The 13,713-nt window shown below is 52.8% G+C and overlaps 1 protein-coding gene across 1 annotated transcript; it reads left to right on the top strand.

Annotated features, from left to right (window-relative positions):
• The first annotated feature begins 569 nt into the window (after positions 1 to 569).
• MTCH1 (mitochondrial carrier 1) lies at positions 570 to 10,767 on the top strand. Its single transcript, XM_067310490.1, has 12 exons — positions 570 to 758; positions 1,555 to 1,639; positions 3,307 to 3,413; positions 3,861 to 3,938; positions 4,307 to 4,364; positions 4,831 to 4,882; positions 5,760 to 5,819; positions 8,688 to 8,781; positions 9,015 to 9,062; positions 9,265 to 9,332; positions 10,079 to 10,154; positions 10,599 to 10,767. Exons 1-12 carry the CDS (start codon positions 570 to 572, stop codon positions 10,671 to 10,673), a joined length of 990 nt encoding a protein of 329 aa, XP_067166591.1. The 3' UTR covers positions 10,674 to 10,767.
• The last annotated feature ends 2,946 nt before the right edge of the window (positions 10,768 to 13,713 follow it).

Here is a 13,713-nt window from a genome sequence, read left to right as displayed (position 1 = left end):
CGGTGCAAGCCAGGCTGGAGACCTGTGTGAGCAGGTGCCCGTCCGCCGGGACAGCAAAGAGGTTTTGGGGGACCCCCGTGGGGGCAGACGTCGCCCAGCACCCCCAGCCTGCAGGAGCTGCCCTCCAGGCCACAGCCCCGTGTTCAGTGCGGCGGCCGCCTCCTACAACCAGGCCTTGGCGTGGCCTCCCTGCGCCAGGCCCTGCGGTTGGGGCTGCATGGTGGCACCGTGACCTGTCCCCCCGCCATGCTGTGCCCTGGGGACACTGCTCTTCGCTTAGGGGCGACCCTACCATAACAACCCCCCCCACACACACACACACACAGTAGTTCCGCCCGCTCCCCCCCCCCGGCCCGTCGCACAATGGTTCCATCCCAGTAGCTCCGCCCCCCGCCCATCACACAGTAGCACCGCCCCCCATCTGCTATACACTGGCCCCGCCTCCCGTCAGTCACACGTTAGCACCGCCCCTCTCGTCACACACTGGCTCCGCCCCCCCGGTGCCGCCCGGCGCGGTGACGTCGGGGCGGGGCGGGGCGGCACAGGCGCAGGGGCGGGCGCGGCGGGCCATGGCGGGCGCGGAAGCGCTGCCGCTGCCCCCGGCGGCGCGGGCGCCCCCTGGCGGCGGCGGCGCGGGGGCAGCGGCGGCAGCAGCGCCGGGGGGCCGCGCCGAGGGCGGCGAGGGGCTGTTCGTGGCGCTGGGCGCGGGGCTCGCCGCCCTCAGCCACCCGCTGCTCTACGTCAAGCTGCTCGTCCAGGTCCGGGCCGCCGGGCGCGGGGAGGGGCCTGCGTGGCGGGGGAGGGGGGGGACCGGTGTGGTGGGACCCCATAGCTCGGGGGAGGGGACACCGTGTGTAAGGGGGGGCCCGTATATAATGGGGACCCCCCTATGTAACAGGGATGAGGCCATCCTGTATAGTGGGGACCCCATTAGCTGGAGGGAGGGAGACCCCTATATTCGGGGGGAGAGGACCTCTATGCAACGGGGACCCCTATATAAAGGGAGTATAGGGCCCCCCCCAGATCATGGGGGATGAAGACACCCTGTACATTGAGGACCCCAATATAGGGCATGGGGATCCCCTATATAAGGAGGGGGTGAGGAGCCCTATGCAGTTGGGACCCCTGTATATGGGGGGGGGTTAGGGACACCCTCTACAGTGAGGACCCCTAAATAATGGGGATGGAGACCCCTATATAAGGGGGACCCTCTATATAGTGGGGCAGTTGGGACCCCTTTATGTAACAGGGCAATGAGCACACCCTGTATAATCAGGACCACTTTATAACGGGGGGGCCCCTATAAAAGGGGGAATGAGGTCTCCTATGCAATGGGGACCCCTCTGTAAAGGGGGGATGGGGACCCCCTAATATAACAGGTGACGAGGATGCCCTGTGTAATGGGGGCAAGAGGGACCCTCAGCTTGCGTCCGAGCCTCGTGGGAGGGACGCGGCCCTTCGGCAGCTCACGGAGACGTGATCGAAGCCGTGGGACCGGCAGATTGGGAATGTGGGGATAGTGGCAGGGACGGACTGACGGGGTTTCTCTTGAAGGTCGGGCACGAGCCACTACCTCCAACTGTTGGAAGAAATGTTCTGGGAAGAAAAGTACTGTACCTGCCTGGCTTCTTCACTTACGGTGAGCTTTTCTTCCTGCCAGCGCAAGGCCGTGACCCGAAAACGGGATGAAAACAGGGGTGGGAGCTGCTTGCTAGGAGCCCAGGTAGACCCAGTGCAGTGTTGGACCCGGCACAGGCCAGTGCCTGTGCAAGCCAAACATTAGCAGCGCTCCCACATCTCCTTGCCGGTGGCATCCCTGCACTCAGCCTGAAGTTCAGAGGAGACATAAAATACTACAACTAATTGAAAAGCCATCAGATTTATGTACCTCTTGTTGCAAGGAGGGAAAAAGAAGGTGTTGGCCCAGGCGCTGGACCTTCTTCCTATGGCCCGTTGCACTTCAGCGGCTCTGCAGTGCAGCTTTGGCTGCCATAGGGTGGATGGACCACGGAGAAGATGCTCTGCAGAGCTCTCTACTTTCAGCACATATCCTGGCATCAGGGAGTGGCAGTTAAAGGTCTTGGCTGGTCTCTTGTGTTGCTGCCAAATGGGAAGCGCGTTCCTCAGCTGGGGCTGATGTTTGGGCAAGAGCTGATTCACTGAGGGGCAGAGACTGTAACGGGAGGAGGCTCATGCTCAGGGTGAGCCAGCTCTCGGCTCTGTTTTGGCAGCACTCTGGTTTGCGCCGTAGCTGAGGACACAGCAGGGGTTTGTACGATGTAGGTTTGTCGGTGGAGGGTTTTGCATGCATAAGAGATGGTTAAGTTCCTTTCTTCACTACAAAACAGTCCTGCAATAACTTGGCCTCCTGCCCTGCTCATTTGTATTGTAGATGGAGCCCTAAAGGGACAGAAATACCAAGAAAAAGGGAAGGTAATATATTTAGAAGGAAAAAAAAGTGTTATTTTTCTCTCTTTGCGGGTGGAGCAGCATGGGAGAGGTGGGTGAACACTGTGTGGCTTTGGGCATTGCTTTCCCTTTTTCACAGAAAGTTTGTAGTGCCTGTTTGTAGGGGAAGGGGAGCATGTAGCCCTGAGAGCAGAGTTGGGCCAATCCCAAAATCGGACAGCAGTACCTGAAGGACAGGGGGACCTGGTGCAGGAGCAGTACAAAAGCACCATAAACCTGTCCTAGGGCTTCTAGGGCTGGAAGTGCTCTGGCAGTGCTCTGTTAGAAGAAAATGTGTTTTCCAAATAGATTTACAGCACGGGGCAGGAGCATCAGTACCTGCACATCCCGTAGCAGGTTGTATTCCACCCTGTTACACCAGGGATAAGTTGGATCTGTTGGTTTTTTGGGGGCTGGAGACATTAGGTAACTTGTCCACCATCTGGGAGAAGGGAGCAGGGCAGGAATTGAACCTGGGTTTGTCAGATACACATTAACCCCGACACCAGGGCAGAGGGAGGAGGTGACGCCTTGCAACACGTGGGAGATTATCCCTCCCTGCCTTAGTTCAGTTCAAAGCACCTCGTAGCCCTTTCAGGTAGGCAGAACATAATCAAAAGACTAGAATTAGCCCCAAAATCTGGAGTTATCCTCCCAGTTTAGACAGATATGATGGAATACTTAAAGATCTATTGTATCTTATCTGAAATAGAGCTTTTCTAATAAATCACTTACGGGGGTACTGCAGAGCTGTTGCCATCCCTGGTGCAGTTTCGGCCGAGCGCCGGAGGCGTTCAGGGTGCTCGCTGCAGGTCGGCCGATTCCTGACTGACAGCAGCCTGGTGTTTTCTTACCCAGCCAGACACATTGTGGAAGTGGATGGGAAAAAAGGCCTCTTCCGCGGTCTTACTCCTCGGCTCATCTCAAGCACTTTATCCACCATCACCAGGGGGAGCGTGAAGAAGGTAAAGGTCAGCTTCTCTCTCCATAAATCAGCCCGCAGGGTCGGCTGGTGTTACTGCAGCAGAGCTAAGGAGCCTGCATGTGTTCGCTCCCAGCCACGGCTGCAGGGGGAAGATTAAAGCACCGGTTTCTCTCCACCACTAACAGCTCTGAGTAGTTCTTCCAGGACAGAAGAACGGTGCCCATATCCCCAGAACTTATTTTCTAAATAATCTTATTTTAATTTGGCCAATTGCTTGCCTTTTATCCTTCGTAAGTAGTCTCGTGACCCATCTCTTCCTCTCTGTTACTTTCCATCCTTCCTTTCCGTCTTCCTTCTTGCCTGTTTTCCTTCTCCTCTGGTCTAGAGCACAGGCCGCTCATCATTTCCTCCTGTCCTCAGACCCCGAGAGTTTGTGGGTCAGCATCTCTGTCAGTTTTGTCCATATGGTTCTTCTCTCCCTGCTCAGGCCTTTCCACTGGAGGACATGGAGCATGTTTCTAACAAGGATGATGTGAAGACTTCCCTTAGGAAGGTAGTGAAAGAGGTGAGAGATGTGGAATGCGTCTGGGCATGGGTTGGAGAACATCTTCTGTTAATATTACATGTTAACAAGTGGTCGGGGGAGTTCACACTGAGGATGTACCTACAGATCAGAGGATGCTAAAACAGCAGGTTGTGGGTGAAATTACTTGGAAAGAAACTCTGTGGGTACAGGCCCTGGTACTTAGTAGCCACTCTGGGATCAGCTATAAAATATTTCATAGAAATAGCAGTGGGAGGTTTACCACTAACAACAGATTTCCAAAGAGGTCTGGGACTGGTTTCCCTACAAAAAGGGAACAGGACCTGACCTGTGCGGATGGAGCTGCGCAGTTTTTCATGCAGGTGTGTGGCTTTTTCTCCCCTTCACAGACATCTCATGAGATGATGATGCAGTGCGCGTCCCGGGTTGTCTCACATCCCCTGCACGGTGAGTCCTACTCCTCCACTTGGCAGCCTGCTCCAGACCGAGCATCGCCCCTAAACCCCCTTTACTTGATGCATTTTTTCCACTCTATGGGAAATGGCTCCGTATGAACCTGCAGAATGGATGCGGGTCCGGAGCGGTCACTTGGGAAGCCTAATGGTCAGCATGGCTGTCAGGAACTAACCCAACCGAGCATCGAGGCAATCTCTTCCCATTCATCTGAGAGCTCATCCTAGAGATCCCGCTGGGGCTGGGGGCCAGGAAATCCTCCCTTCACTTTCAGATCAGGGGAGAGAGACGGTTTCTAATGAATCTTGTGATGATGAGGACAACTGAGAGGAGCTAGAGGTGATCCGAGTTGAGGGAAGGGAAGGCGGAAGGGTCAGCTTGGATTTCCCTTCACATCCATCAGAAACAAATCAAGTTTGATCACTTTTGGGTTGTCAATGCTGTGTTTCTTTCCTCCTAGTGATCTCTATGCGCTGCATGGTCCAGTTCATAGGCCGGGAAGTCAAATACAGGTGAATGGCTGCAGCTTGAAGGTTTTGGGTGCGCAGAAGCACAAGTCCTGGAGTCAGGCATGCCAGAGGCTCCCAGATGATGGGGGATACAGTGACCCAGGAGGTTTGGGAGACCAAAAAGCAAATCTGAGCCGTGGCTAGAGAGTGAGTGACTGCACAGTGAAGGAAGGTGGGAAGGCTGGGGTCTCTCTGTGCCCTGGCATACCTGTTAATTCAGCCTCATTCCAGTGGGTTTTCTCGTGGCTGTAATGCACCTTGCTCACTACACAGTGGATTTCCTGCCTTTTTGCATTAGCTGTTATTAGAAAGCGAAGTCAGCAAGGAGGCAGAGTAGGGCGGCACGGGTAACGCGAAGCATTGCTGTGGCTGTGCAGATCCGCATGTTTTCTATAATCCTTTTTCGGTAGTACCTGAGCTCCCATGATGACAGTGCCTCTCTGCGGGGTGAAACTGCGCACGCAGCCACCTGAAAGCACGCTAGACAACTGCGGCTAACCCACAACTCCCAGCACGAGCTCCCAAAAGCAGGACAGGGTTCCTCTGCTGAGAATCGGCCTAGTCAAAGCATGTTACATGCCATGCTGGGGGCATGTGCATCTGCAAACTCTTCTGGCCTCAGCTATTAAACGCAGTTGTAAGTTGAGCGTCAGCCCAGGATTTATTGCAGGTTGGCAAACTGCAGACGTGACCCTCCTTGGTGGGTTGAGGAGGAAAACGGTGCTGCCCAGCTGCATTGGTGGCACAGTGACGGAACTGGGGACGCTGTGGGGGGACGCTGCTGTGGCTGCATGCTGCAGAGTGCATGTGAAGCTGTGCAGGAGAGAGGCAGACTGAGCTATAACTCTGCTTGGTTATAGCGCTTCTTCTTTCTTGACAGCGGTGTGTTCAGCTCCATTGGCAGGATATTTAAGGAAGAAGGGATCCTGGGATTCTTCGTGTACGTGAGTTCTTGTTTAAATACTTTCTCCTGTAATTGGAAGGTGCTGATGGCTCTCCCAGTTGCTCTGCAAACTGCATCGAAAGGAGTTATGCTCGGCTTCCCTCCTATCTGAAATCTTGTTTGTCCATGGGACTCTCACATCGGTCCGATGAGCAGAGATTAAATCTGTGCCTTTGAGAGAGCTCCAGCTCTACCAGTAGGTTTGGCCAAAGGGAAGGGCCAGATCATATCTTCAAAAGAGCCCAGGGAAATCCCTTTTTTTTTTTCCCCTTCATACCTTTTTCCCTTGGCGCTTCTTTGTGTTTTAGCACAGGGCATTTAAAGCACTTGTTTGTGCAACAGGCACAAAGAGCAAGTGCAACAACAAGGTCCCTTGTTGAAATAAAAGCCAGGGCCTGGATAAGAAACACATGCCTCTTTAGAGCACTGCGGGCGCTTGTAATTAGCAGGTGGTTCACGCTGGCAGCAGGTTTGCCCGTGCGTTGGGAGCACGTGATGCGTCGCTGCCTGAACTGGCCTGTGCAGAGCTCAAAGGAGCTTCTGCCCAGTTAGAAAGCATGGCGAATTGGCGGCATTGCTAAAGCAGAAGTCTAGCGGATACATTTTTACTTCAACCCTTCATTAGCACTTCTTGCCTTTTTTCACATCTATATAAAACGGAGCCACCTGCTGCCTCTGCTCCCAGCGGGTAGGTAACTCATTTTATTACATCAATAATAGTAAAGCCAGCTCCGAAATTCCAGGAAGGGCTTTCGGGCCAGATGCATTTTGCTCTGGAATCAGAGATGGGGAATCTGGGCCTTGACATGAAATGTGAACACATTGGGAAGAGGAGAGCAATCGCAGGGGGTCTTTGCTCCCTCTTTCCCCGGAGAGAAAGTCCAGGGGTCTGCAGAGACCACATTGGCCAAGTGTCACCAGATCTTCCTCTCGCAGCCCTGCAGCTGCTCTGCCAAGCTCTGGGCTCCACAGCCCCAAATTGCCTCCGTTAAACACAGATCCCTCCTCTCCTGAGTACTGGGGTCGATGTTCCCTGCGCCCACGGCATGGCTGGAGCGCACTGCCCATCAGCCCTCGCCGACGCTCCCCTCTCCTCCCGTCTGGGCACCGTGCTAGGAAACGGCTTGTGAAAGGAGCCGGCCGTGTTCCCTTCCCCCACATAAAATAAACACTGTTGGTAGCCTAATTAAACTTAATAGTTCATAGGAAAGGCTTTAACACAACCCAAAATGTCTCAGGAGGGCTCTGAAGTTATATGCGCTCTGCAGCTCCGCTAGGAAGTCACATTGCCACGGAGGGAATGCAAACTGCATCTGTAGGAGCAAACTGCTGCCTTTCTGCTCTCAGCCCTCCCAGTGCAATCCAAACATATCCACTCCCTTAAAAATCATTGAAGTTCACTTATTTCTCATGTCCTTATAACCTGTACGCAGCATTATCAGCAGCACACGCTCACTCTGGGTGTGTGCCTGGCTAGAGATAAATCCGTCCCCTGAAATGCTTTGGAGTTATGCTCCCTGAAGTCTATATCTCACTTCCCCTCGTATCTGCAGCAGCCTCCTGCCTGCCAGCAGGACAGAAAGGTGGTTGCAGGGCTCTGAAATGGACACTTAAACTGTCACACATAGCTCAAAGATGGCTTTTCCCAGTCCTCCAGCACTGGTGTTTCTTCTGCTGGGTTATAGAAGTAGATGGGTTGTGTCACTGTACATCATGCAGGCTTCCTCATCTGTTGCTCTGGCTTTTGAGCTTTTAATGATTTGTCATCTTTTAAAAATGTTTTTCCTAGTCCACATCTCCTTGAACATCTCACCAGGCTTGAGAGCTGTAGCACAAATGAATTTGATTTTCTCGGTCACCTTTTGAGGCTCTCTTAGACCACTGATCTCCAGTTATCCCTTAACTGCAGGCCAAACATCATTACTTTGATGACTAAGGATGGAGGGATGTGATCCGTATTGCAAATAGAACAAATGATCCAATTCTGTATCAGATGGGTGAAGTTTTACTTACAAAGCCACCAGTGAGAGGTGAAAGCAGAGGCAGCAGGGACTGAGTCCAGATTTGGGGACTGTGACACTGGAGGGACCAGAGCACTGCCTGCAGCTAATCCATCTTTGCACTAGAGCAGGCTTTGTAGGAACCACCTCTCCCATTTTGATTTCTAAAACACCCAAAGAGGGAGAAAAAACTTAAATCTGGACCAGGGGATGGAGCCCAGCTGAGAGCATCGTGCCAAGCTGCGCCCGCAGGCTGGGATGCTGCGCCGCTGGGGACATCCTGAGAGCCTGGAGAGGCCTGCAGGCCCTGATCCCTGAGCCTGAGCTGGGGAGGGCAGTTCCCCATCTCCCCTGAGGTTAAAGGGGGACAGAGTCCCCCAAGAGGTGTATTCCTCATTCTGCATCCAGAAGGGCGTCTGTAACAGTTGGGGAAAACAACCTTAACAGAAACCCATTTTGTCTGTGTCTTGCTGGGGTTTCAAAATGGGAGTTGAGCCGAGAAAGGACTTGGAGAACAAGGGGACCTGGTTGAGCCCTGCCCCTAACGACAGACCCAAAACCAGAGCATCCCCCAGCCAGAGCAGTCGGTAGCACTTGCAGGCATCCTTTCCTGGCCATATGCATTTGACCATATTTGGAGCGCTCTTCCCTTGCCACCTCTCACTCGATGGCATCTTCCCTTCTCTCATCAGTTGCCTCCCAAAATAAAGATGCCTCTTGGGGGCAGGTGCCTTTTGGGGCAGCAGGGTTCCTCTGTGCTGGCAGAGAAGGGGAGGGCTCAGCACATCCAGAGGCAGCACTGGGACCCTTCTGCACCTTATGTCTTTTTTTTCCCCCCCCTCTCTTTTTTTTTTAATCATTTTAGTGGTTTAGTTCCTCACATCCTGGGGGATGTCATCTTCCTCTGGTGCTGCAACCTCTTGGCTCACTTCATCAACACATATGCGGTGGATGATAACGTGAGTGCAAGGGCCCGATGGAGGGTTTGGGGGCTCCATGCCAAGCATCCACTGTCGTAAGGCGCTAATGGGAAGCAGGGGCTAATCTAACACACACAGACATTGGGCCTTCTGCCTTGGTCCCCTGCCTCAAACCCCATCATCTCAGGCTCTCAGAGGGTTGTCATGCAATGACCGTGACAGCCTGCTCTCAGTCACCTCCTCCACAGTCCCTTTGATTTCTGTCTTTCCAGTTCAGCCAGGCATCGGTGATCCGGAGCTACACGAAGTTCGTGATGGGGGTATGTAGACAACATCATTTCCACCTCTTCCTGCCCCTGTCTGTGGTGTGAGAGTCTGGGGCAAAGGCTGTAGCATTTGAAGCTTGTGCTTTTTATCCAGAGATTGGGATAACTTTGCTAATGTGCAAAAGCTAGAACAGCGGTAGCTAGTGTTTGACACAATGGACACTGGAGAGACGCTACCAGTTTTCTTTGCTTTCAGATTGCTGTGAGTATGCTGACGTACCCCTTCCTTCTTGTGGGAGATCTCATGGCAGTGAACAACTGTGGGTACGTTGGTCACGCTGAGATCTAACGTTTTTGTTCCTTTCTTCCACCCCCTTGTTGTCCGAATCCTTTGCTAACGATCGTAAAGCTTTCATACAGAACCATAAACTATATGGCACCTTGCAGAGCCGGCTCATTTCCTGTCCCAGGTTGCTTATAATTTTAGATCAGACAAGGGCAGGATAAAAGCTTAAGCGAAGAGGAACAGGGAGAGTTGTGGTGGTACAGTCTGCTCTCAGCTAGACCAGAAGCAGAAGGGATCAGAAGGACTGTAGCAGCTCAGGGGAGCAGCACAAGGGAAAGCAAAGCTCTTAATGCAGCTGCAAGAGCAAGGGGAGACCTGGGAGGGAGCTGAACGAAGCAGGGATGCCTCCTTTGGCCCGGCTTGCTTTCCCAATCCCACTCCTGCCTGCTCCTCTTCTTGTGTTCGTGTTTATGGGAAGGAGACTGTTGCACCTCAGTGCAACATTGCCTCGATGTCTGCTTGTCCTCAAAGGTGTAGATGTAGCATATAGTGCTGGACTCTTAATGTATCCAGGTAACACTACTTGTTTGTACACTCCAGGGGTAATTAAATTACATGATCTGTTGCAGTGTAAATAACGAGCCAGTCGTTTGGCCTCCAGCCCAGCACGGACACTATTTCTGTGTCCCCACTTACACTTATCATTGCTCTTGTGTTACCTCTTGGCCTGGATAATGTGACTTCTGCACAGACGCCGTCTCAGCTGTCTCTCATTGCCATGCAGGTTGCGCGCTGGCCTCCCTCCCTACGCTCCTGCCTTTACATCCTGGATCCACTGCTGGAGGTACCTCAGGGCTCAGGTGAGGGAGCGCGGTATGTGTGCTGCTCATGGGGCTTCCTCCGGCAGCGCTGCTCCTTCCCAAGGGCTCCAGCACTGCCCAAGCAGTGTCTGTGCTGCATCCTTGATGTGATCCCTAACTGGTTTCTGCCCCTCCAGTTATGGCATTTGTATGGCCTGGTACAAGGCATGGTGGTACCGATGTGCCTGTTAGATGTCCCCTTCTGCAGGCCTGAGGAGTTACCTGCAGTTTGCAGTTCCCAGCCCATTTGCAGATGCATTGCACACAGCAGAGACATCTCTGCTCCTCTGCAGAGAGCAGCCACAAGCCTGGCCCCACTAGAACAGCTTCAGCTCTGGCAATTCCCCATTCCAGCATCCAGCAGCCACCACTGCCCTTGGCAGTCCTGGTGCAGGGGACAGGTCGCAGCTCGGCTCCCTTAAACTGCCTGCTCTTCTTCCTCAGGGCCAGTTGTTCCGCGGCTCCAGCCTGCTCTTCCGCAGAGCGCCTGTGCGAGCGGCCTGCTTCCCCATCGATTAACTCCCCCGGCTCGTGGGGAGAGGTGATGAACTCGGACTCCTCAAGAAACCCTAAGCTTGTTTTGATATATACATGTTTCTTTTCAATCCCAAGTCCACAGTGCCAGAACAAGCCACCTCCTCTCCAGCAAGGCCAGTGATAAACTGGCCTGCAGAGAGCTGGCTTCAGACTCCAGCTGGGCCAAAGCCCCTTCTTCACAGCTAACTCGACTGTGATGTGTAGCAGAGAAAGCAGAAGGGAGTTGGCCCTTTGGTCCAGGCTGTTGGTCTGGAGTTACTGGAGCAGCTTGTTTTAAAGTGGAAAATGCCCAGGTACTAAAGAAACCAGCCCCAGAGGCATTTGCTGAGACCCAGTGCAGGAACAAAAGACTGCTTCATTCTGCCCAAGCTGAGAAGAGGCAAAAGATCCAAGGTTGCCTTGCTGGGAAAGCCACGCTAACACATCTCCCATCTCATCCCTTCTGGGTAAGCACGTATGGGTGACTGGTAGCTCATTCTAGGCAAGATCAACCCTGGGACCCATATCTAGAGGTTTTGTGAGCACCTGAGCACTAGGGAAAGCATCACCTCCTATGGGCATGAAAGGGAAATAATGATATTGAAACAGATAAGGGAAACAGCATCCCAAAGAGGCAGATAAAATTTGTCTCCAGAGCAGTGTTGGGACTTGAACAAAAATGAAGGCAGCACTCAGGGAGGATGTGCTCTGCACACAGTAACTGCTCTGGGAAAGCCTTTTGCAGTAGTCTGGTTCAGTGGGATCAGCTGTATTTAAGATATAACCAATGGTGCTCAGTCCTGCTGGGTATAACCCAGACAAGCAGGGTGTAAACATCCCTAAGGGTGAGGCAGGTCTGAGCATCACCGCTTCACCTGATGGACAAGGAGCTGTGCAATACTGTGCTGGGCTGCTGCATGGTATTTTCCTGCTGATAGGCAGGAAACAAGGGCTCACCTTGCAATACGGACATTAGGTGTGTTACTGTCTGGAGTAAAGGAATAGACCTTTAGCTGGCCAAAGACTTGAGACATCAAGGTCTCTTCACACATGCAAGTACTTGAAGATGCTCAGACACAGTTGGGCCTTTGCATAGCAGAGCCCACCTGCAACAGCAGGGCAGGATTTGTCCTCATCTCCCCAGAGAGCATTTTTTGCACCAGCCTGTGCTGTTACTGCAGCCAGGCAGACTTCCCCCATTTCGGTTCCCCTCTTACTCTACGAAGCAGTCTTTTGCATCCAGTTCAGCTTGTTGCTGCACTTCCCTGCCACAGGACCCAGGAAGAGCTTTTGGGGGCCAGGAGCAGGTTCCCACATGCTGCTAACACACACTGATGTCCTGACCAGCAGCCCCAGGGCATTTCCCAGGTGTTTCTCCTGTGCCCTGGGTGACTTCAGTTCTCAATACCTGCAGGGATTTGAGAGGTAGCTGGGGTCACATCCCATGTGTGTCCTTCGGGGACCTGCTGTTGCACAGGGGCTTTACTCCACCAGATGGGCTTGATCTGCACCTCCAGGCCAGGGCCTGGGGGACACAGTTGACAGGGTTTGCACATGCTGGGACCAGCAGTCCCGAGCCCAGCTCCCTTCAGTGACATGCAGTCAGTCCACTCCTTCCTTCCTTCCCCTCAGCCTTCCTCCAGTACAGCTTATGTTACAGTCACACAAGTAAAATAATGCATGGTCCTGTTCTGTAACATGAGAGATTATGTCAAAGAGGATTTAACTGTGCTCTGAAATACAGCTATAAAAACTTCTCTTGGGTGTTTCCTTTTTAAAGATGTTCATTTCTGCTGGATAACAGCTCTCCTTGCTCAGGGAAGGTTTTGGTTTAAGGCAGGCAATCCATTTCTTCCCCAAAGGGGGGCTAAAATGGTTGTTGCAAACCAAGATCCCTTCTGCTCTTCCTCTGCAGCCCTGTTGCTCCATCCACGATTGGCAGCATGGGTTTTAGGCTGAGCAAGCCGCATTGGGTGCGTCTAGACTGAGTGTGGAGGTGGCTGCTTGAAACTCCACTTACACACAGGTTTCACCTTTAAAGGCAGCAAAAGCCAGTCCAGTTTGAATTGGAAAAAAAAGGTATTTTATATGTTTGCAAGAACAGCAGCCAACAGAGCTGCTCTGGTGGGAGCCAGCCTGGAAAAGGGGCCACACAGACCCCAAGCAAGGTGACAGCCTCTCCCAAAAGCTGGCTAGAGGAGAAGCAGCAGGTTGTGGGACTGGGAAGATGGCCAGGAAGCCATTGCCTTTATCAACATGCTTTAGGGGTGTCAGAGGAAGCTTTTGCAGCCCATGGTCGGTCTGAGGAGCTAGATGCTTGTTTGGGTGACAAGGATAGCTGGAGGTTGGAAGGGATACAGACCCTTTGCTGCTGTCAGTGCCCAGCTGCTCAGATGAAGTGTTTGGGGAAGGGGGATCAAGCTCCCTGTCCCAGGCACAGACCCCATCCTCACCTCACCAGATCCTAGCCCCACACATGGGCACCTGCCTTTTAATGTCAGCAGCTGCTTTCTTGCCTCTCAATAGCCAATTCTGTATCTCACAGATCACAGCACCCACTCATGAAAACCATCCCTCAATCCTCAAAATTAAGACCACTTTCTGCTGCTCACACACCTGAAAGCCTCCTAGCTCCCCCATGCAGCCTGGCTGCAGCCACTTCAGTGGAAGATGCTATTGCTTTTCCTCTAACCTTTTCACCTAAATCTGCACCAAAGCAAGCATTCTACCTCCAATTTGAAACAGGTTTCCTCAGGCCCGCAAGCTTTGCTGGAAACAACTATTAAATATAACTTTTGGTCAATTTAAACATAACTAAACTGGGTTTCAAAGGCCTGCAAGTAACATGCACAAGGTGATGCACAACCTCAGCATTAGCTCAAAGCAGGGGTTGGTATTAGTGGGACAGTTAAATAGTTTCTTACCTCCTCCTACTTTCTAGCTTGGGTTCTTCTTACCCCTTGCCTCAGTCAAGGTGACCTGCCACAGGCACAGTGCCTACACCAGGAGCTGGCTAGGAAACAGCCCAAGCCCTAACTGGGCT

This window comes from Apteryx mantelli, chromosome 25, assembly GCF_036417845.1.
Source record: "Apteryx mantelli isolate bAptMan1 chromosome 25, bAptMan1.hap1, whole genome shotgun sequence".
Taxonomy (NCBI): Eukaryota; Metazoa; Chordata; class Aves; order Apterygiformes; family Apterygidae; genus Apteryx; species Apteryx mantelli.
This window is presented reverse-complemented; position numbering and strand designations above follow the sequence as displayed.